Source organism: Pundamilia nyererei, unplaced genomic scaffold, assembly GCF_000239375.1.
Source record: "Pundamilia nyererei isolate P.nyererei 1_Seehausen unplaced genomic scaffold, PunNye1.0 scaffold00151, whole genome shotgun sequence".
Classification (NCBI taxonomy): Eukaryota; Metazoa; Chordata; class Actinopteri; order Cichliformes; family Cichlidae; genus Pundamilia; species Pundamilia nyererei.
Window position 1 is genome coordinate 558,123 of NW_005187552.1, and position 24,243 is coordinate 582,365.

A 24,243-nucleotide genomic window follows, 5' to 3' on the forward strand; every position below is an offset into this window, starting at 1 on the left:
TTACATATCACAGTGTGGGATGCTAGCTGAGCAAAGAACAGCAGGTAGAACAGCCAGCAGTGAGGGTCGACTCTAAGTGGTTTTAAATGAAAGGACGTAGAGCTGTGCAATAAAGCAATGTATTTAATCCTTCAATTTCCTTTTTTTTTCTTTTTTATTTAGCAGAACAGTCATCTGACAGAACCAAAAATACACAATCCCCAAATGCATTATGGGTTATTTTCATAATGTATGTCAAATTCTAAAATAATAATATCCCGCGGTTAAATCGGAACAATCAATTTTCATGATCTGGCTCAGTCGAAATCTGATCTGATTATATCAACCAGCCACATGCCCAGCTATCTGCTTACCTGATTTTCCAACTGTCTGGCTCACATTATAACAAAGCAAAATAAGTGACCTGAATCAACAATTAGATGGAGACTGGGGCATGACTAAACCTGTTAAAGTTCTGACAGACTCAGCAGAACCTTTTAGCAAGTAATTGTCTTACTGAGCTGAATGAGTCACTAGCTCCCACTTATGAGAGTTTGATGCCTGTATATGTGTATTTAGAATACAAAAAACACACGCAGTGGGCTGAAATCAGAGACATGATTACATGATCCTAAATGCAAGCATTAATATAGAGGCTAACTGATCCATTGTCAGTTTAAATTGGTGAACTTGTGGGTTTTTACAGGTGTTTAGGCAGCTACATTTCCTAAGTTGAAACAAATGATGCCGTAGGCAAAAAGCCACATTTCCATATTGGTTTCCTGAACGTCTTAGAGTCTGAAGGGCAATCGCATCCTATGTTTTGGCTACAACCACCACCCAAGTGACCTCCATTTGCATGGCGATATTGTTTGTCCTATATAAGTGCAGAGGGGCGAGGGTTTGCCCTATGCAAATCAGATGTTTCGCGGCCATATTCAGCTCGTGCAGGAGAGATGCAGGAGGAACAGCTGGCCGGAGTGCAGGAGACGAGCACCGGAGAAGCCGGGTTAAGGGCAGCGTCCAGTTATGCTTGCCGCATCAGCCCCGAGGCAAGATAACCTGGTGTAAGTGGTTGGACGGCGGCTTTGACTGCCCTGAGGGGCTACGCAGCAAGAGCAGAGAATACAAGCTGCTGTGGCTCACTACTGATTAAAAGTGATCCACCTGGGCACGAGCGCCGCTTTGAAGTGTAATGATAAAACAAAAGCTGATGGCTTGTGCTAATTCAGTGACTAAGTGATTTCATTCCTCACAAGGTTGGATGGTATTATTTTTTTGCCGCTGCGCAGAACAGAAGCTACTGCCAAAAGTAATAAAGTTAAGTGTTCTGTTAAGTGAATGCGCTTCTCATCAGCCTTTGGATGGAATGGCTTGGCCGTGCGTATATAAGGAGCAGTTAGACCACGCATAATGTTGTGCGCATATAGCAAAAAAAAAAAAGAAGAAGAAGAAAATAAAGACAATTACAAATGACATAAGCTGCAATCAATGGAGTGACAGGAAGAGATGAAATGTCAGGTCTGCTGCTGCTCCTGTTCAAACTCAGCAGCAGCTGGGTGACACGCTGGCTTCTCCCTCACAGTTAGCTCAACTTAATGACTCTTTAAATGTCTGTCGGGCTAAAAAGAAAGGTTCGCCTCACTGATAAACTTCCTCAGTTGCCTGGTTACCTGCCCGAGCAGGTTGCCTGTGCGGTTACTGTAAGATTAGGAGAGCGAGAAGGGAGAAAGATGGAACCCGATACCTCCGACATTACAGTCAGTGGTCAGCACTTTTCTCCCTCTCTCGCTGTCCTTCTCTCTGTCTTTCCACCCAACCCCAAGTCCCTTGTGAAACAGTGGGGGCCATTCTCTATACCGCTAACAGGGCCGTCATTCTTGCGCCCGTCTCTATTTCTTCCCACAGATGGATAAAAAAAGCCAGAAAGAAAGGTTTTGTGTGTATGTGTGTGCGTAACAAAACACGTGCACGGTGACAAATGTTCCGAAAGAGAGTTACAAGAAACTAATTGTGGCCAAATGTGAAATTTAAACATTTAAATTAGCTCAGGAACATGAGTTTAGGTCTAAAAATGTATGAAACGTGATAAAAAAAAGCAGCATTCTTTGATCTTATCATTTTCTAACACTTTTTTTGTGCACAACTTGTTCCCATAAGCGAGGCGCACGAGTTTCCTAGAGTGTTTCATTATGTCCTTAGCCTCAGAAGCACTCGCCAGACAACAGAATATTTTTAGATGCAGTGATCTTAAAATCAAGAGCGTGACCGCTTCACTACTTAATCTCATACAGAGGTGGCTGTTTAATGCCATAATTGGAGCACATGAGCACACACCTTCTCTTCAGTTAGCTCTCTTGTGTAGCCATTTAATTATGTCCTTATGACCCAAACTGAATGCATCAACAGTAAGTATTCACTGAGCCCAGAGGGCATAAATGGAAATTTGAACACATGCTATAAGTTGTATATTCAATGATAAACCAGCTATATGACACAGTGATCTTAGATGTTATTGCCCAGTAGAGCACTAACCACATTTTGTACCATTTTAATGCCATTTGGGTTCCAAAATTAAGCACCTGTGAATCAAAAAATAAAGAAATACATTTTAAAAATGCGCTGCAGATTGTTGTTGTTTTTCCTCCTCCAAGATGCTGGATGGTAAGAAATGCACAGTCCATAAAAGTTAGCGGTGCATTAATGTAGAGAGTAAATAAATAATTATATAAGTGGAGCATAGTGACACACAATACATGCCGCTGCCGCAGCAGCAAATAGAGTGCCCTTTTAATTATGCAGGAGACATCCGAAAACAACAGCACTCCTCACACTCTGGGAAGCAGCTCAGTGAATGCACTATATTAGAGGCTGTTAGAGACAGAGCAGGGAAAGAGAAGGAAGAGAAGTTAAAAGAGGGCTGAAATGATTTGAAGGGGAGAAATACAGAGGGGAAGGAGAGAAGGGCATAGAGAGATGACAGTAAAGATTAAAAAAGAAAGCTCTGTAGGGGAAAAAAGGAGTTGGGCTGTGCGGGCTAAGATGTGGATGAGGCTGGAATAAATAGAGGGAGAGGAAGAGCTACGGGGGGGGGGGGGAGGCGGCACAGGTGGATGCAAGACATGCAAGGGAGTTCTACAAAGGTCCAAGGAAGAGTTAGAGGGGAAGGGGAAGAATATAAGCAAGAACAAAGATATCTAAAGGAGAAAGGGGAAACCAGGAAATAAAAAAGTGCAAGCAAGCGAGCAACACTACCGATTTCAAAAGGAGTAGTGCTGACACAAAGTAAAAGAAAGATCAATAATTCATTAGACTTCCATAGGAAAAAAAAAGGAAAAATACAATGGTGTTCTTTTTCACGAAAACGCAAATAAGCTGGCTTCATTAAGTATTATCTTTGATTCCTCACTGTTGCTTCACCTAACAGTGCAAAAGCAGCCAGAGAAATATAATGACCGAGTCCATAAAAGCGCACACTTCCTCAACTTTAAAAATCTAATAGCGTCACCTACAAGTTCTGTCTGTGCTGTGAAAGAAAGAAGAGAATTAAAGGTGGGGGGAGAGGGGGGGGAGCAAGGCAAAAGAAAAAGGAAACATGAAAGGGGAAAGACGAATGGAGGGCGGATATGTGTGGAAGAGAAAGAGCAGCAGGTACAAGACGGCATACATTTATAAACATGGATGAAAAGAAAAGACGGAGGATGTGAAGCTGAAGCACAACATGGGAGTTGATATAAAAGTGTCAGTTTTCACTGCGAGGTCAATGAATTGATGCAGACCTTGAAGCACACCGTGATGTTAATGTGACTCGGGGCCAGATGTTCTTAGTCAAGTAGATTCTCTCAAAGTGACTCAGAGCCCTAACAAAGCCACATTTGTGTTGCATCTACCTTTTCCCTTTTTCTTTTGCCTTTGTTCATTTTTTTTCCTCCCTTGCATGAGAAGAAAAGGTAGCCTTGTCTCAGACAGAGGGCAGGGCAGAGGGGAGTGCAGCCAGCCCCTGCCATGCATGCGCCCCTCTGGGATAAAATAACTGCAAACCAAATCCTTATGTGAGCTGTCTACAGTTTTCTAACACATATTGCCAAGGTTAAGAGTTGTGACACCCATGATGGAAAAGGCAGCTTAACACGCTGAGATAAAAGTCCAAAATAGTCGGACATTTGGTTAAGTTGTAACAGTATCCTTTCCTGAGCTAATCTAAACCCTTTCTCTTTCCTTTCAATATTACATGTGAATGGCACTCCAAACCAAAACAGATCAATACCGCTAACTTGACACACATTAGCACCATAAAGGCAACAAGACTACTGAGACTAGCCCTGTCAGAAAGCATTATGGGAGAGAGAACACTAAGAGGAAAAAGCAGAAGACATTTAAGAGTAGTGGAGGGAGACAAAAGAACACTGAAATGTGTCTTCTTACCTGTTTGTTGTACTTGTTGATAGTTTGACTGCTGTATTCAGAGCAGTGGTCAGATCCAAGGGAAATGTTATCTCCGGTGCCAACAAAGGTATTGGCAGGGGGCAGGTCCTGAACTGCCTGGTGCTTTTTTCCAGCTGTCGGCGACTGCGGGTGAAGCTGCACTGTGGGCAGTGGCGAGCTGGACTTGTAGTGCCGGGCCAGATCTGGGCTTCCCGGCCCTCCGTTGACTGAACGGTAGCGGCCCATGCCAGGGCTGTCGGACAGCTTCTCGTTGACGCCGTCGTAGCGCTGCCCGTTGGGTTTCGAGGCCTCTACAGTGACAATGCTGCTGTAGAGCGGCTGTTTGGACTTTTGTTTCTTCTTATCTTTCTTGGGTTTCTTAGATTTGTCATGCTGCTGTGGTGTAAAGAAGTCTTCATGGTCTTTTTTGCCAGCTTCATAACCGTTCTTGTTCTTTGGGCGGCAATAACGGGCCATGACAACAACAAGAATGATGAGGATGACTGTCATGATGCCTGAAACTATTCCAATTACAATACTTAACCGCTGTTTGCTTAGGTCATAGTTGGGGTCGCCGGCGATGTTGGTGTTCAGAGATGTGCTCAGGCTCTTAGCCACCTGGGCCTCCACAGCTGAGGAGTTGGAAAGTGTCTCGTTAACATACACATGAACTAGTGTGGTGGTGCTCTGCGAAGGCTGCCCCTTGTCATTCACCTGAACCACCAGTCTGTGGAGGCCATGATGCTTCTGCTCCAGCTTTGCCATTAGCGAAATCACCCCTCTCTCTGCATCAATCTCAAAAAGTCTGAAGGGGTTACCCCCAATGATGCTGAAGTTCAGGACCGCATTGATGCCAGTATCTGCATCACTAGCTGTGACGGTTCTGACCACAGTTCTGATGTTAGTGGAGGGAGGAAGAAGGGTGTAGGAGCTGTTTATTGGGAAAGTGACGGATGGAGCATTGTCATTTTCATCCATGACAAAGAGTGAAACTGTGGCGGTGGCAGATTTGGGAGGGTCACCTCCATCCACAGCCTTGACGCGGAATGTGTAGGTACCTTTCTGTTCTCGGTCAAAGGACAAGGTGGAAAAAATAGTCCCGGTTTCATTCTCGATAGAGAAAATGTCCTCCTCTTCCTCAATAAAGAGGCCCATTTCTGCATTTTGGTCTTTATCTGCATCGATTACTGTAACCATGCCAACTGGGCTGTTAGGATCAAGGTTCTCTTTGACATAAAAGGTGAAAACATCCTGCATGAACTTTGGCTCATTGTCATTCTTGTCGGCCACAAGGACGACCACTGTTGCAGAACCCTGAAGGGTGTTTATGCCCTTATCTTTGGCTATCACTTTGAATTCGTAGCGCTCTGTTAGCTCTCTATCCAGAATGGTGTTTACTCGGATGTCTCCACTGTCTGCATCAATAGAGAAAATCCCATTTACTGATGAGTCTAGGGAATAGGCTATTTCAGCATTCCTCCCACTATCTGCATCTATGGCTTTCACTGTTGTCACCCTCTCACCAGGTGCATTGTTTTCCGGAAACGAAACCTCTACTACATTCTGGCTGAAGATAGGAGGGTTGTCATTAGTGTCGCCCACTTTGACGAGAAGAGAGTTATTACTCGCCAGACTGGGGCTCCCAGAGTCCACGGCCACTATGACCACATTGTATTCCTGTGTTGCCTCAAAGTCCAGTTGTGCAGACGTGTGGAGAAAATATTTCTTTTTATTCTGCTCGCCCTCCATCTCACTGGCCGGTTTGAGCTGAAAGGGCACATCTCCTACCACTGTGCAAGTCACTATGCCATTTTCCCCCTGGTCACGATCTGACACCTGAACTAAAGCAATGGGTGTGTCCACCACCACATCCTCAGCCACATTGGCTATCCCGTCTTTTAAGAAAATGCGTCCAATTTTCCGAATTTCTATAGCAGGCACGTTGTCGTTCTCATCCTTGATGTTCAGCACCACTGTGGCCTTGTCCATCTTGGGTGGCTGGCCTCGGTCACGGGCCATTACTGAAAACCTCAGTTGGCTCACTTCTTCACGGTCAATGCGGTGCAACACACTCAGCCACCCCGTGCTCTCATCCAACCTCAGCAGTCTCCTTACTGACTCTGTGGCTGCCCCAAACACATATTCTATTTGACCATTAACCCCCACATCTGCGTCAGCCGCTTTGAGCTGGAGTATGGGGGCGCCAGGGGAGCTGTTTTCAGGCAGGTCAGCCTCATACACACTTTTCTCAAACCGAGGGCTGTTGTCATTCACATCAGTTATCATTACTCTAAGAATGGCCTGAGAGGAGCGAGGGGGATCTCCCCCATCCCTAACGCGCAGTGTAAGCTCATAGGAGTCTCTCTGTTCCCTATCAAGGGCCCCCTTAATGATGAGTTGAGGCTGCTTCTCTCCATCAGTAGTGTCAGCAACTTGCAGTTCAAAGACACTGCTCCTGCTCGCTCCCTCCTCAAATCTCCTCTTTCCTGAAAACGAATCCCCAGAAGACCCCAATCGCCTTGAATTCTCCCCATTGTCCTGAATGAGCTCATATCTCTCTATTCCATTTCTGCCAAAATCTCTGTCTGTGGCTGTGGGCAGCAGATAAAGGGTTCCAATGGGTCTGTTTTCCTCCACAGAAAGTGTCAGGACAGGGGAAGGGAAAGACGGGGTGTTATCGTTTATATCTAATATGATGACTTTTCCCTCAAAGAGGTCGACCCAGCTCTGCGCTGGTCCTATCACCGACACTTCAAAATCAATAAAACATTCGTTTTCATCAAATATCATTTGGCACTGCTGCAGTTTTTCACGGTCTATCCGCCTCTCGTTGGTGGAGAGCTCACCTGTAATGTTGTCTATCTTGAAAAAATCGGACCCGGATTCGAGGGTGAACGTCACCTCACCGGACCCGGCGACAATGCCCAGGTCGGTGGCTACGTTCCCTACTCTGACATCTGCTGGTCCCTCCTCAGCTAAACGGTACCGGAGCACTTGCTTGGCAGCGGGCTGATGCACAAGCTGCAAGATGAGCATGCAATAGTACAAATAGTCCACTGCACCAGTAGTCCTCATTGTTCAGCCCAGAGAAGGAAGGGGGAATGGAGAGGAAAAAAATGTCCACTTTAATAATAAGTGAAAAAAAATCACTAATAGAAAGTCCGAATATGGGAAGGAAATATCGCTTTCATTCAGAGCGAAGCCTTCTGGTCTGGGATGCGTGAGACTTCATCCTCCCGGACTTTTCTCCTGCTGCAGTGAAAAAAAATCGGCAAACGCACGGGCTTACCCGGCTCTCCTCTGCTTTCCCTCCTTCGAATGTCTCTCCTTCCTTTCTTTTAGTATTTTCTGTTTGTTTGTTTTAAAGTGATGTAGAGAACAAGCCGGATTCTCCGTGCGCCCCGGACAGTGGCCCCCTCCTCCCAAAATATCTGAATGTCATGCGCGTAAAAAAAAAAAAAAAAAAGCCAAAACGTTATAGTCCGAGCATCAAATAACCAGAAAGTAGATTCAGTCCAAGCCGCTCCGTTTTACTCACAGTTTGTAGACGCTCTTCTCTCTCTCTCCAGCTCTTTTAATTTTTGGGTGAGGCTCCAGTATTCCTCTGTATTCCTCTGTCCGGTGATATGTCCATATATGTCAGAAGATCATTTAAATGCCCGCTCAGTTCAGACAAGTCATCACCCGGCCGACTGTGTTAACAGCTCGTTAACTGTCTTGAGCTCGGCGATACGAACGTAAGGCAGAAATTACCTGTCCGGCTGTCTTCCTCCAAGTCACTTGCAACTAGCAGAATAGTACTCTCGCTCTATCTCTTTCGCTTCTTTTTTACCAGCTTGCTGCACGAATGTGTAACCTACTGGAAAAAAATCAGGGTAATATTAAAAATAGAAAAAATACATATACAAAATAAAACAAAACAAAGATGGAATGTACATCCGAAGCAGTTATTGGGAAGCGGTTGGTTTAATTTCTCACTTTGTCCAACATATCCCTCCTGTTCCCACACCTGCAGACGCGCCGCGTGTGTTGGCAGCCCCTATCTGCAGCACTGTGAGAGGGATTCACAAATGATATTGCAGTCTCTCTCTTTCCCCCCTCTCTCTCTCCCTCTCTCCACCCCCTCCTCCGTTCGCTTCTCCCCCCCTACTCCAGCAGCGCACGTAAACAGGGTCGGACTTAAAGTCTCGATCGCCAGGTCTAGAGGCCAGCAGGCAATATTAGGAAAAAAAATAATAATAATAAAGGGGGAGACATATGAGGAACATGCACTCAGACGTTCGTTTTCATCGGTGTTTTCTCGAGACGTGGCTCGGCACTTTGCGAGGATCTCTCGGATGCTTCGTATTAATCCATTAACATCCTATGTTGTGGCTATGGCGAGAGATCAGATTCAAAACAAAACCAAACAAAACTGTGATTTGAAAATCTTGAACGTACCGCTCTTATACTATTTTCCACCCTGTGCTGCATGAGATTACCCGGAACGCAAATCCAGAGTGCAACTTTTACGCACTGCCAGACCGACACAAGTGATCGGTTTTAATGTTACCTACACATGTTACAACTTGCGTGGTAAAACAAAAAAAATCAGACAGTGTAAGTTCTCGGGTTTTAACACGACAGCAGCAGCAGGACAGGAGAGACGGGACAGGGCTTCCTGTGTGCGCAGAGCTGTGGTTTCCCTGTGGTTACTTATACGAATGCGTGTGGTCTCCAGTGGCTGTGCTCTCCGACGCGGCAAGCTCCGTGTCTTTCGGCTGCGTGCTGCTCAGTCCGCTCAGCGTCCAGGAATGTGAGAGACCGTGTCTATGAATTCATTTCCACAAAGAGGGAATAAGACCCCCCCAAAAAAGGAAAATAAATAGATCAGCCCTGCATGGCTATCCAGACGATCACAGCAAAGGGTTTCGTTATTTCGGCCACTGCGCAAACCCCACTTCCCTGTATCAGATTAGTGCGTGTGTGTGTGTGTGTGCAGTGTGTGAATACTACAGTTGTCATTTAACTGCTTGTGCAGGACACATTTTCTGAGAGACATCCTTGACATGCTCGCGGACGCTCTCTCCAGCAGCATAATTTCATTGCCTGCGAGGTGCGAGGTACGTAAATGAGAACAATTTTAAGGTGCTTAAGGTGGATTCGTCTCTGTTTCAGCACGTACGCGTTGTCGTGCTAGGTGCAAAGAAAAAACGTGCTTTAATACGTGTGCGTGTGGATATCCTCAACTTTGAACTGAGGGTCATCATAAGGGAGCATTGCGGCGCTGTGCACATGTGAAATTATAGATACAGTGGATGAGTGTAATGAGTGAGTGAATGAGTGAGGGGCAGTGGGATGGGAAGAAGGAGGGGGAGAGGACAAGAGGCAGCCAGTCTCAGCAGCTGCATCTTTCGCACACGGCTCTCTGAATTCCAGCAGTGGGTTTATCCTTGCTGACTTGCGCCCTCTATTGTCGAACTAAAATCAAACCCGCTCAAAACACTTCGGACAGCAGCACAGCAGAGAGAGCTCCGTGGTGCAAATGCACTGCGGGCACTTGATCATTCAGATGATTAGTTTCTCTGAAAATCAAAAAAGAGCTTTCTAACTCAGTCACTAACACACACAGCAGTTCTTGACGTATGTATGAAATAAGGGCTGCTTTCTGTATGACTCACAGTGTTTTGACTGTATTAGCGAGACAGCTAATTATTAACGTCATCATGTATCCGTGCACTAAACATTGATGGGTCTGTTGGTTATCTGGCCCTGTTTAAGTCAGATGATTACAATACTGGGTTACTTTACCCTGTGATGAGCTGTTTTGGCATGGCACACCCTGGACATGTCACCAGCCCATCACAGGGCTAACACGAAGAGACAGACAACCACACACAGACATGTAAATTGATTGGCATTTACATAGCATTTAGTTTGTCTTTCCAGCCACTCAAAGCACTTAAGACCACAAGCCATATTTAACCAGACTTTAAGTATGTTATAGTAGACACATAAAACACTTTATATAACTTTATAAGCCTTAGAACCTGGAGGAAACCCATGAAGGCACATGGAAGACATTCAAACACCACACAGAAAGGCCTAATCCAGAAGCAACAGTGCTAACCACTGCGCCACCATAGGTCCTACTGTATTAATAATCATTTATATTATATTGGATTGCCCAACATAAACACAGAGAGCACTATTCCACCCATGAGCGCCAGCTAATGTTAGCACTATTGTGTTGGTGTTGTTCCTGGATCATCAAAAACAAATGTGGTTCAGGTTCAACATAGCAAGTGACCAATCACATTGTTGTGATGTCATAGTTTTGTAGCTTGGAAACAGCATCATACCAAACCATTACCCCATGATCATAGCTTCAACTATTGCCCTGTAACCCTGATACTAACTCTTCTTTTTTGGACTTCGGCAGGGTTTTCTTTCCTCACCCTGCAGAACTATGACATCATAAGAATGTGATTGCTCATTTGAAATGTTGAACCTAGATCAACAGTAATTATTATGACAACAGGAACACGGGGGATATCAAATACATCATAAAGTTAACCTATTTACTGCATCTGTGCTGCACTGGAAAAACTGTCGCAATCTTGACCCAGTGACTGTGTGAGAAGAATAAACAAAACACAATCACATTTATACTGATGTCTTCTTTGAAGTCTCACTTTTTATTAACCAGTGTGACTCCACTTGATCAAACAAGAATTGGCAAGAAATAACAGCAGTTACTCTGTGCCCCAAGGCTGTTGGAATATCCAGTTACTAAGTGAAAATGTGCACGTAGGTGATTCAGGGACCATGTTTACCAGCAGAACCCTAGCGATCAAGGCTCAGCATCATCACTGAAAATCATTATCATATCTGTGTGTAACACTGCTCCGGCTCTGGAGTGAATGAGTGGTCTAAAATGACGCAAGGGAAAGCACTCGATGCCGTTACAAAGACCTCATCAGTGAGAGCGAGGTGTTTTGAAAATGAGATGTTCAAAAAAAGTGACTCATACTCCCACGCTATGACTGATCGAGATTAAAATGTGGTATGATCAGAGATGATGCATCACATGATTTGGCCACAGAAAAAAGTATTTTTTAGACTAAATGTTTTCCACGTTAGAATTTTTGAATCAAATGTTGAGTAATGGCTGATTTCCAAATGGTCATAGCTTCAAAAGAAACACATCTTTTTACACATTTCTTCACTTTTACTTATTTTGCTCATTCCCCATGGACAGTCTGGAAGCATTAACGAAATGTGAGAAAAGAAAATGAAAAACCGAGATGATTGCACAGTCTGTCGAATTAATGCTTTTCATTTCATAAACATTATACAAGCTGCCTATGTCCTTACTGGCACATTACAGTGGTTAATGCATATTGTAGTGCTGTGACACTGTGCGCAATAAAATTGCAATTATGTTCGTTGTCAACATGAAATTACATTCCTGTAGTCCGCTGATGAGAGAATGGGAGTATTGAAATCACTGGCTGCATGGCTGAAGCACAAAAATACACCTTAGTGTTATTATAGGTTTGCCGGATTGATTTGACACATTTCACCAATAGGGCTTTAATGGAGAGAGACACCTAAATCCTAACCATGTAATAATCGTTCTACAGATTAATTTTTTATAGGTAACAAAAGTGCACATACAGTATATCCATCTTCTTCGCATTTGTTTCCTCCAGTGTCTCGGCAAGTCCTTTCTCTACATTTATCACAGCCTCTGCGCGCTGACAAATGTTGCAGTTCAAAGTAATTACTTGCATATAAAAATGATCACTTGCAAGTAAGGTTGCTAAATAGCTAGATTTCAACTCACAGCAGAAGGTCTGCTACTCGGACTTAGTAAATACAGAATAACAATGTCTAAAAGTGCAGATGAAGACATGAAGGCAAAGCTGCAGTGTTGTTTCTGTGCTGTTAGAGGATAATATTTACACTTGAATAGAAGACTTTGAGCAACATGGTGCAAATTTATTCACGCATACAGAATATGTACACAGTTTTGTAAAAAAGCTTGTAGACTGAGAGGCAAGTGATGCTCTGCAAACTGTTGGCCACTTTATGGCTTAGTGACACTAGAGTAAAATTACAAATAGCGGTGACCGCACTGAATTTTTTTCACATTTAGCGACTGGTTGTAAGTAGCTGAGGATCTCACTTTTGATCACAAAGTGATTGCACGGGTTGCCTGGTGGTGGGCAACCTGTCTGCCAACAAATCTGCAATCACTCTCAGACAGACTGGTGAAGGTTTGTAAATATTTGCCTTCTAATTTATAAACAGGCAGATTACCAAGATGTTGCAATCAGTCTGATTCATTTTTTTTTTTTTTAGATGAGCACAACTTGTGTGCAACACTTCTCTTTGTAATAAGGGACCTGACTTAACAAGTTGCCAGCTGGTTGTATACTGGTCATATTTCTATATTAAAGTAAGGATGTGCATGATGAGCATGTTTTTTTGCATCATTGTTTGTTATGCTTCAGATCTATGAATGTTAGCTAACATGAATTCCTGTTTAATGTGGCTTTCTGTGTATGTAATATAGGAACATATTTGCAGCAGGCAGCAACAGGTTGGTGATTTTGGCCCATTTATCACAGTTCGTTGTCATATTATCAAAAACACACTGCAATTAACTGCCAACTCGACTCCATTCAAAAGACTGACTCCAACTTATTTCCATTTTTATCACCATCTAGCACCAAAGTCGGTCGCAGACCTGGTCCCCACCTTCAGAGCAACCATTTCAAAGTCACTGACATCACAAGTCCAAATGGTTTAGGCCGGGTTCCTTTCTCCAGCTGCTGTATGACTATAGTATGATACAGTACTTAAAGTGAAAATTTGGAGGTGTTATCTGTAACAAAAAGAAACTTAGATTAACATTCAAAACACTGCGGCAGATCTTTAGCTTACTTTAGGTCAAATTAAAGTAGAAATAGGCATGTTTGTTGCTTTCACTTATTATGAAGTAAATGTTGACATGTAAGCAATCTGGACTAAAAACGTTGGTCACTACATTGGACTTTGCATTGAATCTTAATCTTAGCATCATATTCAGGAACAGCAAAAACCTCAGACTCGATTCTGTTATACAAGAATAGCTTTATCTCTGAAAATCCTAAAAGAACCCTAACTCCACCTGTTTGACCCGTGGCTTTCCAGGCACAGCTATACAAGCATGTCATGCCTCGCAAAATATAATTTAGCAAAAAAAGAAAGCAAAGAAAAGAAAGAAAAAAAAGAAAATGTATGAATGACAATAATAAAGCAGTGAGGCTTAAAGCAAAGCTTTCATCTTCTTTGCTTTTGCTCTGTTTGCTCTGATTTGAAGTCTAAAATAAATTTGAAAACTTTTCTGACTGGCACTGCATTTGCAATCTGAATGCAGAATGCTGAACTCATACATTCAAACTGCACGATTGCCAGCCCTGCTTTATTGCTCCAAAGTCTTGCTAATTGGCATTCATCCGTGATGCAGTAGATACCACAATGCTAGCAATTTTCCAACAAGACTTCAGGTATTCTTCTTGGCTCACGGTGGAAAGTTTAGATGTCACAAGCAAAACTGGCACCATTATTTCAAGCACGGCTTCGAAATTACAGGTTCAAAAGAAGCGGTGTTTTTTCTTCGTAACGGTTTATGATGGAACTTTACTTTACCATTGTAACGTCAGATAATTCCCACATTTCATGTGGAAAGCAGGAATACGATCATAATTGTTTGCTTTGAAAGTGTGAAAGTTAGTTTAGAAATGTTAGAAATAATGAGTATAACAGCAACATCACATCTACAATCCAGGATAAGCTGTCACAGTTTAAAAAAAGAAGAAGAAGAAGAAGAAGTTCATTTTCATACGTTATTAGTTATTCCATTCTTTGGAAATGTGCTATGCATAACAACAACTGGACAATTCAGGATGCATGCAACTCCTTAATTGGCTTTCCCATTTCATTTTTTTTTCTTTTGCATATGCGGTTATTTTCATCCAGCCATTAATGCTATGCCATGACAGCTGGATAACTCTACTCTTCATTCCCTAAACAGTCTGAAAAAAATCAGCCTATTTGTCGTCGTTGGAAGGATAATTTCTTGGGCTTTGAATAACATAAAAACGCAGATGCTTAGCTGGCCTGTCTTTGCATTTGATTAATTATGGACTTTGCAAGAAGTGTGGCAGTTAAGAGACGATGACACAATTATATATATTTTCAACCTTTAAGACATTACACAAGCAGTGGCATTAAATAATCTAATTAAGGCTTTATATATTAGTGAGGTAATTCCTCTTTTCTGTGTGCACACTTTAGCACAAAAACTCTCTGAGAGGTAGAAACAAAAAGATGCAATCCAGTCTAAATGTGAACAGTGCCTTTTAAATGACAGTCTCCCCTGTCAGGGCTATCTTTTTACAGAAATCACACCCACTCAGTGTCTTATCTGCGTTGTGTCGACACTCCCCGTTGTTAGAGGAATGAGCCTAACCCTTAGCATCCGTGTATGTGCGTGCCCTTATCTTTCTCCCTGCTTTCCCGTGCGTATCCATATGTGTCACTGCTTGTGTGTGGGCATATTTTCTGCGCATATGTGCCTGTTTTTCCTTATACGCCGCTACGTGGATGTGTCAGTCACTGTCCCTTGCCGAGCGCGTGCCGAGCCCCTTCGTTGTGTACTCTGACGGCGTGGCCTCGGGAGAGAAATACAACCATTCGTCAAGAATGTGTAAAAAGTCTGCAGAATGGCGGGCAGGCAGCCAGCCGGGCCACTCTTAGGCAACTCTTTGTAATGCTGCCCGAGAGGTAATATGTCACGGCATCCTCGGCTTTGAACCGCAGAGAGAAACATCAACACGCGGTGACTCAACAGCACGGAGAAGGAAAAGTCCGGCATGATGGCGGTGTAGCTCAGCAAAGCCTTTTTCTCTCTAACTCCCTCTGGCGAGTTGCTATTTTGAGACTCCCAACGCCTTGTTCTGCCTTCTCCCTCTGGGCTTTGCAAGAACTGTTGAAGAGATCACAATACAATAGAATTGGTTCAGAAAAGTTTCAATACTGCCCAGATAATTCAGCTAGTCACAGGGGGTAACATGGATGGCGCCGTGCCTTTTAATGTGAAGAGAAAGCAGCATGCCTACTTCTCGGGTTCCTTCTAAACACATCCATTCAGAACAGCAGTGACTTTCATGAGTTATATTTGCTGCTGGTTTGACACCAGTACTGATACAGCTTGATGGTTTGCATTTTAATCACCGTATCTTACAGTATACTCTGAATTTGTTTGTGTTTTTTTTATTAAATGCGTCAAAAATCTCACTCTAACAGAGCACAGGCTGAAGCCAGTGACATATTAAAGAATTCGCACACCTGAGTCATGCAAATGAAAGCCATAGCGAAGACGCAGGGCTTTCAGAAGTGATAGAATGAGGATTTTAATTTGGGACACTGGACTATTTTTACATGGACTTTTTAAGAGTAATTAGAATTTCAAGTAGCACATTTGTCACATTCATTCAGACCAGCTAAAATGTTACATTTCAAACTTTCAGAATTAATTTCATTGGTCAAAAATATCAGCAAGCCAGGACTCTTCACTAAATTTGGGGAATGATACAAAAATAGACAGAGCTAAACAAAAATAAACAAGGTTAGATTATTCTTATTACTATAAGTGAATGAGGGTTTGTGCGTTTGTTTCACTTCTATACGTTTCACTTACTTCACTCAGCCCCTAAACTTCCCCTAATTACAGATAAAACAGCCAGACATTGGTCATGCTGTTTATTATTAGTATGTTTTATATTCCAGTAAGTTTTAATTTTCTTATTGCCACATTGCATACTAATACTCACAAGCTTGCTCAGCTGCTTTTCTTTTTAATCATTTGAACATGTACACTGTGCAGATGCCACACACACACAGTCTCCATCTGTTTCCCAATTCAAGGGTTTCCTCCTTTAAAAGTACACAACAGCTCGGCCTATTCAGACCACAAATGTCTAGTAGAAGTTTATTTCTAACTGAAAAAGTAACATCCGTCTGTAGGACTTGGCAGGCAAACGTAACATAACTCAAAAAATTATAAACCCACATCACATCTTATGCTACTGCAATAGACTCACTAGTAGCTAATGTCAGCACACCAGCTAGCATTTCAATGAGAAAGATTTGGAGGTTACCAGAGTCGTATTTCTCCTGCTTATGAAGAACATAAAGGGTGCTCCACACAGGACCAGCAGGGGTTGAAGCAATGCGTTCATGGTGCCCATGTAGCTGCAGTGGTGGTTTGGATGGTCGATGGGCATACAAAGTGCAGATATCCTTAGTGTCATGTGTGCTAAGGTTGAGGAAGGTCTTTCCTGTTTCTTTTTGGGTCACTGCTGACTTTTGAAAAAGACCATGAACAAAAATAATAAGATCTCATTATGTTGAGATAGTAAACTGGTAATTACGTATCATCTAAAATGATGCTACCTTTAAAAGAAGTAGTTTCAAATACAGAAATATCAATAATTTCTATCATAAAACCTTTTCTATCGAAAAACTTCTTAACATCTGCCGGGTCCACTGGCATGCTTTCTTTGGGTTAGGTTGCATTTAAACCACATGCTAAACACACACGTTTACAGAAAATTCAAATTGTAGCATTTAATAAGTTCTTGTTTGAGAGGCTTTTCCATTTGGATGTGTGAAATAGGCAAAAATGGTAAATACTTTGATATTAAACCAGCATACAACTCTTAACTTAATGTCAAAAAAAGTATTTTTGCTTGGAAAATGAGACATAGGTACAGTGATTTAATGGAATGTGAAAAAAATACATGGAGATACAGAATATAAGACAACAATTCTAACGAGCTTGAAAGTCAACATTTGGTTTCACCAGCTTTATTCTTCAACACATCCTGAACTCTCTGAAGCAGCTTTCGTCCAGTTTCTTTCAGTAGTGTTTAGGAATAGTTCTCTGTAAAAATTATCCCACACTGCTTCAACAATGTTGATGTCCGCGCTCTGGGGAGGCCAAACCGTAACTGATAGTACACCACTGTGTGTTTTTCTATCCAGATATGCTTTTCTGCATTGGCAGTGTGTTTGGGATCATTGTCATGCCAAGCTCAGGTTCTGGTATTGAATGGTGGATCAAAATCTGCTGGTACTTTTCTGTTTTTATAATTCTGTGTTGTACAGATGGCTGCAGACGCTCACTGTTGTCCCTCTCTCCTGACCTCCTCTGTACATACTGATGACGATTTAAGCCTAACTTTGATATTCGGATTCATCACTCCATCAGATCCGCTTCACTGATTTCAGATTTTGCATAGTTTGGCATGCCTCGGTCTTTTCTCCCTGTTTCTCTTCCTGGCTTTTTGACAGCCAGCCTTCCACTGAGACCATTTCTGATGAGGTGTCAGTGAACACTAGATGGATCAAGTGAAGGGCCACATGCATCTCTCAGGTCCTATATCAGGTTTTTACTGGATTTCTTTTACTATTTCATTAGGACGTGACTTTTGGATGCTGTTCATCTCTGTAGATTGTTTTATTTAAGGCTCACACTTATTCTTTCATCTTTACTTATTTTTTAATCATTCAGTTCCTCAAATATTTTAAGGACGCATTGCACACCACACTGAGATATACCAAGTGTTATTAGCTAATAAAAATTTTAAAATGTGTTTATTTCCAAATATTTAAATGTTTGACTCAGCCTTCAAAGAACTGAGCAATTACAAGCACTGGCACCATATCATGACAGTCAGTACAAGGGGCATATACATTGTGTAGACATTGTTCACCCCCACCCAGACACTCAGACACCCAGTCACAACTTAATCACTGACACCAGTGGGGACACACTGCTTTTCAGACTTCAAAAGGAGGACCTCTTAAACCATCTATTCAGAGGCTCATTTTCAATGGGACAAGGGTTGCTGTGGCTGTCATGAATAGGCTGATTTGGAGGAAATTTGGTCCGAGGCTACTTATATTGTGCTAATTCCGGTGTCAACACTCCGTACTCCTCCCTTCAACCCGCCGAACATCAATGAGCTCGACACATGTCACAGAGAAAAAGCTTGAAAATCTGACACTTAAAAGGGAAGTTAGGCACAATAACTCCTCTAATTCAGCAGCCCCGCGACCTACCCTCCCGAAAGAAGAAAAAAAAAGAGGAAAAATATGAGCCGGAGCATGCAACAGTAGCCACATTATTAGGATCTGGTGAGGGGATAATAAGGATGGATTACCCCTCCTTCTCCTGTGACCTAAAAATTGCAGAGCATACTAAATCTCGCCCCTGTGTCAGTGGCTGCCTGTTATTTGCATGCATTAAAGTGAAAATAGCGCTCTGTTTTCTGACACTCATTTTGTGTCAGTGGAGATAGTCACAGATTGTCCCTCCAACCCCCTCCTCTCACACCCCCCCGCACACACACTCTCGCGCCCTCTCTCAACTTCAGCAGCCGTGTGGAAAGCATTATGTGTGAAGGGTAGTCATTTCCAATGCATAGTTACTTCTTGAGTGCCGCCGCTGTGTTTATATGTATGTGCAAGCGTGTGCGTGTCTGTTTGCCTGTCTGTCTGGTCCGCCCATGTGTTTATCTGTTTATGAACAGCGATGGAGTGTTTGTGTGCACTGTCCCACTGTTTCAGCAGAAAATGAGAAGACACCTGCTTGGCGATTCGGAGCTGGCTGTCAAAAAACGGGAAAGAAAGTGCGGTGGAAGGAGAAGGAAAAAAAAGAGAAAAGAGAAAAAAAACCCAGGCAGCCCCGAGATATATCTATTCTGGCTCCCTGCTTCCCTCAAGCTGCCGGTAGGAGACTTCAAAATGGCTCCACTCCCTGCCACAGAGTGGGCTCTGCCCTGTCAAAATGTCTTTGAATGGAAAACACAGGCTGAAAAGTTTCCTCCTTTCCTCTCTCTTCCCCGTTGTTTTTTTCCTCTCTTGCTCCCTTGTTCTCTCTTCCTCCACTTCCCTACCCCCCTTCTGTCCATCCTTCAGCGCGCACAGAAAGGGCATCTCATCTTCTCCAGTGGAGCTCCCATTGAATGCTGCCTTTTCTCTCTTTCTGTGTGTCTCTCTCTTTCCCTCTCGCTGGAACACTGCCAGAGCTCTCTGTCTCAGTGAGGTATCTGCCAGTCACTCCGAAGTCCATTCTTCACTAAAACATGATGTCTATCTCCTGGGTCCTGTCTGTGAGATGGTGCAGGTCTTGGTACCTTTGTCAGAAACGATTATGATCTGTGTAAGCTGACGGAATTGCAAATAAAATCAAAGTGAACAAAGTTAATGAGTTCAGGTCATTTAACAGCCGACGTAGCGGAGATTTAGAACTAAGCTTAACGGCCAAAAGCGTGCTGACACCTAGACATCGTGCTCTTCATTGTGATTTAATACGTTGCTGTTACAGTCTCCATTCTACTGGAAGGGGCTTCTGGAATATCTTCAAAAACTGGCTGTTTGTTTCTGTTGTGCCACAGGAGTCTTAGTGGAGAGCTGTACATCATAATTTCAGGTTAACTCTGGATGATGTTAGCATTGCCCGGTGTTGCGGTAAAAGGATTTGGCCTGCACAGATCCCTTAGCACAACACTGGCCAACCACACAAAGAATTTAAATGTAAATTTAATAAGGCACAGTAACAGAAATATATTCCCTCAAAATAAAAGTAATAAACATGAAAACCATTACTTCAGAATCACGCTGTTTCTGAGGTAGTGGTTTTGAGCCAGAGTTAAAAGCCTGGAAACAAAGAAACGCAAACATAGGTGGACATTTTTCTACTTATTATTTATTACAAGGTGGCTTTAGAGAGTATGGGGTCACTGCAATGTCACGACACATAAACAGGAAAAATGTTCAACTATATTGTCATTAAAATTTTAATTTTACATGTAGCACATCTATCCTTTAAGAGGCCAATGAGCATTCATTTTATGCTATGGATACTAAATTTCTCTGGGTATATTCGGCCCCCGAGGCACCTTACATTTAAGGCTGATCTAATACTTTGCCTAAGACAATGATAAAACCCATTCTGCCTCTGCTTTTCCCATTATTTCAGGTGGCTTCATCACCTGTGGCCAGAAGGAACTACCTAATGGCCATTTTCATTTGATAATTGGTTATCTTGACATTTCAAACTGGCTCCATAATTTGTTCATTCCTATTGTGAGTGGCTCATTAATTAGAGTGTGCCTGTGTTTAGCTCATCATTTCCAAAAAGGATTTGAGGTCATTGCCGAATTACATGGTTGGCATTCTTTGGACATGTTCATTAAAAAGAGCAGCTTTGCCTAACTGGCCTAACATAAGAACTTTAGAACATGTTGTAGCTCTAACCCAGAGGACTAGCCCCAGAAAACAAATTAATATCGTTAACGACCTGATGAATTCAAAGTTATTTGTCGTCGTATCTACACGTGTGCATCTGGTTCTCCTGTTGCTGTGCGACATGGTCTTCAGGACAAAGTGGATGATATGTGCTCTGACAGTAGTGAGAAAAACAGAGATCCATGTTCACTGAGTTAACTCCAAGGGAAAAGAAGTAAATGTCCTTGTGAAAGTCTTCAGATGAGTGATGCCTCAGACTAAGCCTTCAATCTCTCCACAATGCTCATCTCAGTAGTAATTCATTCTGCATCCTCAGAAATGGAAAATATTGATTTTCAATGAATAACACCCCAAACCAGCATGCAGCCCTGCCCTAAGATTTCAGGTAAAGTAAAAAATAGTCTGGACTCCTCTTAAAGAAACATAATGAAACAGACACATGCAAGTAAGCAGCCAGTATAGGTATTGTTTTTTCAACTGATTAGGATATAAATTCTGTCTCCATTTAAAGTAAAAACTGAGAAATCAACATGAGAAATCACTGTAGTGACCATATTACCATATGACTGTTCCCACCACTAACACATGACCCTACACTGTGTTCACTACATCATTCCATGTTTGCACTGATCACCACCTGCACTCATGTATATATATATATATATATATGTATATATATCTACTTAGCACTTTTAATTTGTATTTTTATGTTTATTTAAGCCTTATCTGACAGTATGATTGCACTCAGTACCGCAGCAATTTCCTAATGTTGTAAACCTGCTCAACATTTGGCAATAAAACCCTTTCGGATTCTGATTATTATCATCTTTACGGTAGTGAGTTTTATGACACACAGTTGTCAATACCAACGTGTTACTTGTCGATTTATTTCCAAAGTCACACAGGCCTAAAGACGAGTTGGTAACCCACTGGTGGTCGCCAGTGGGTGGTTACTAGTTGTTGCTGGGTGAAATCAATTGCAAAGGAAGTACTACAGCAAAACCTTCCTTGTGATTGCTTTGCCTGCTAGCAGGTTGTTGCAGTTGCTTGCAAGATGCCAACTTGTCTGCAAACACTTGCCAATTAACCTACAGACGGTAGTGAAACTTGAAAAAGTGCAACACAGATTGGAAAAGGAAAATGTTTGCCTTCAAAGTAAACGTTGTCTGATGAAAGAAACACATTTACTCTGAAGGTCAATAGTGTCCATTTCTGGACTGCATCTCAAAGTTTCACTAGTAGTTAGTTAATGTTTGCAAACAAGTTGGTGCCTTTCAATCAAAACACAGGTGACTGCACTAATTCGCTACCGTAGCAACCAAAGCAGAAGTTTCAGTGTATGACCATAAATCCCTTTATGGCCAATTTAATGTAATAATAACAAGCAACCTCCAGAAACTTCTTTGCTAACCGGTTGGGGGAATTTGTATTTTTACCTTAGTGTTCAGTGGTTGGTTCCTCTGTGTGACTGGGGCTTTTTCATTTTACATCAACTGCTAACAATTACTTGCAACCAGCTGGTCAACACTAATTTTCCCTTGTAATCGGTGGTTACTCAGCTGATTACCAGCCACTTTCGGCCGGTGTAACGTCATATTGTCCTCTTTTCAGTTAAACATACACAGTGAAAGAGAGGAGAGACTCTCACACTGTCCAAATGTTACGACACATAAACACAAATGAAGTGAATAACAGTTTAAGTCCTTGTCTCTTTTTTTAATTGTTTGATTTTGTAGAGCAGAATGCCTGACACTACATTTTAATGTAAAGCGTGAGAGGTTAGTTTCTGAGTCTCTTTACAAATGCGCTCTCAAAGGCAACCACAGAAAAAGGAGCTCAGGTTTCAACACACACAGAGGAAGTAAGAGTTCATCTCTGTCTACATTACTCCACTACATCTTTACAAATGTGGACGTGATAAATGTAAAAACAACCTTCGCAGTTTGATCTGATTACTGATTTTCGCTTATTATCTCTAATTATCAATTTCATTTTTCTCTATCGTTCGCAGTTATTGTTAAGCTCACGTCTGCACAGAAATATCCTCGTTTAGCGCTGCAGTTATGCGGTGGAGCCATATTTGGCTCCATTGATAGGAATCCATTATGTGGCTGTATCAATGACAGTGATTCGCGGGGATTAATGTCATCATCAGGACTGATCAATAGATTATCCTAGATTAATTCTTCAGATCCAAGCTGCCTCCTGAATTTCTCATTTACATACACTCTGACATGGCCCTGAAAGCACTGATTTCCAAGCTTTAATTAATCTCAAACGTTCACACTTAACACCTGTTTATCCACAAGCAGAACACCGCACTTGGTCAGAAAAAAGGCTCCTACTGCAAGATAAAAGGTACCCGTCTTTGAAACATTTTGGAGGATAAAAGGCCCCGGCTTTACTGATGTGATTAGAACTAAAAGTTTAATGCTTTAAATCTGCTTCACGATTTCTTTTTGAAAGCACACCGAGACGACAGCGGGATCAAAGAACGTTGTTAATTTCTGTAGGTCTTTGTGCATCGGTTACAGCCAGCACAACTATCATACCATTTAGCATTAATACAACTTGACCATCTCTTAAAGAGTCCCTGAACGCTGTTTCCAAAATAGCAGGACTTTATAAAATTATCAAAAAAACTCAAATCCATCTTCTTCCTTTTATCACAATAATCCTTCTAAAGTTACTACTGTTACTGTTGCCCAACATAACCGTTAATATGCTCCTTACGAGTGCTGTGAGTCACATACCAACAACTGTGGAATAAAATACAAAAAGGGTTTTTCTCTGATCATTTTCTAAATGTTTGCCACCTGCATAGGAAAGTGTATCCTCTTTTAGTTTCAAGGGGACCTATTATGCTCGTTTCCATGTTTTTATTCTGGGACTCCGCTAGAGTAGCTTGAGTGGCATGACTCACACTTCAAAACAGGAAATTATTTGTTTTATACTGGTCCTTGATGCAGCTTCTCAGTGAATCCTTTGCTTTAAATAAGCCTTCATCTTAAGGTATCCCTTCCCAGAATCTCACTTCAGACTGGCAGCCCCTCGTCTGGCTTCTGTCAATAGGACCTGGTACTTGTGAGCCCGGCTTTTTGTTCTTGCCACAATGGAGGTCCCAAAAACAAACTGTAAATTAAATAAATATAATGTTTTGTTCTTGTCTTCAACTCTTTCTGTGGCTGAGATGACCATATAGAAAAACTGAGTATATGGAGAAGTTAGAAGCCTGAGGCTTTGGCTAAGATGGAAAACTCACTGTCTGAAACTTTGATCATATTTGGTTCGAAATCACAAAAACAACAGTTGCCTCAAGGCGCTGTATATTGTAAAGTAAAGACCATACAATAATGCAGAGAAAAACCCCAACAGTCAGACAATCAGACCAACCCCACGAGCAAGTACTTGGAGACAGTGGGGAAAAAAACCTCCTTTTTAAGAGGAAGAAACAAGATGAGTTAAGAACTGTTAAGCAGCGCAATATCACTG

At 42.2% G+C, this 24,243-nt stretch overlaps 1 protein-coding gene across 5 annotated transcripts in view; it reads right to left on the reverse strand.

Moving 5' to 3' along the window:
- pcdh7b (protocadherin 7b) overlaps positions 1 to 8,438 on the reverse strand; it is a 116,593-nt gene extending 108,155 nt beyond the window's left edge. For all 5 annotated transcript variants that reach the window (XM_005744911.1, XM_005744909.1, XM_005744908.1 and 2 more), the window contains exon 1: positions 4,405 to 8,438. In XM_005744911.1, the coding sequence (XP_005744968.1) occupies positions 4,405 to 7,479 (3,075 nt within the window). In that variant the 5' untranslated portion in view covers positions 7,480 to 8,438. The remainder of the gene's footprint in view (positions 1 to 4,404) is intronic.
- Positions 8,439 to 24,243: the final 15,805 nt, after the last annotated feature.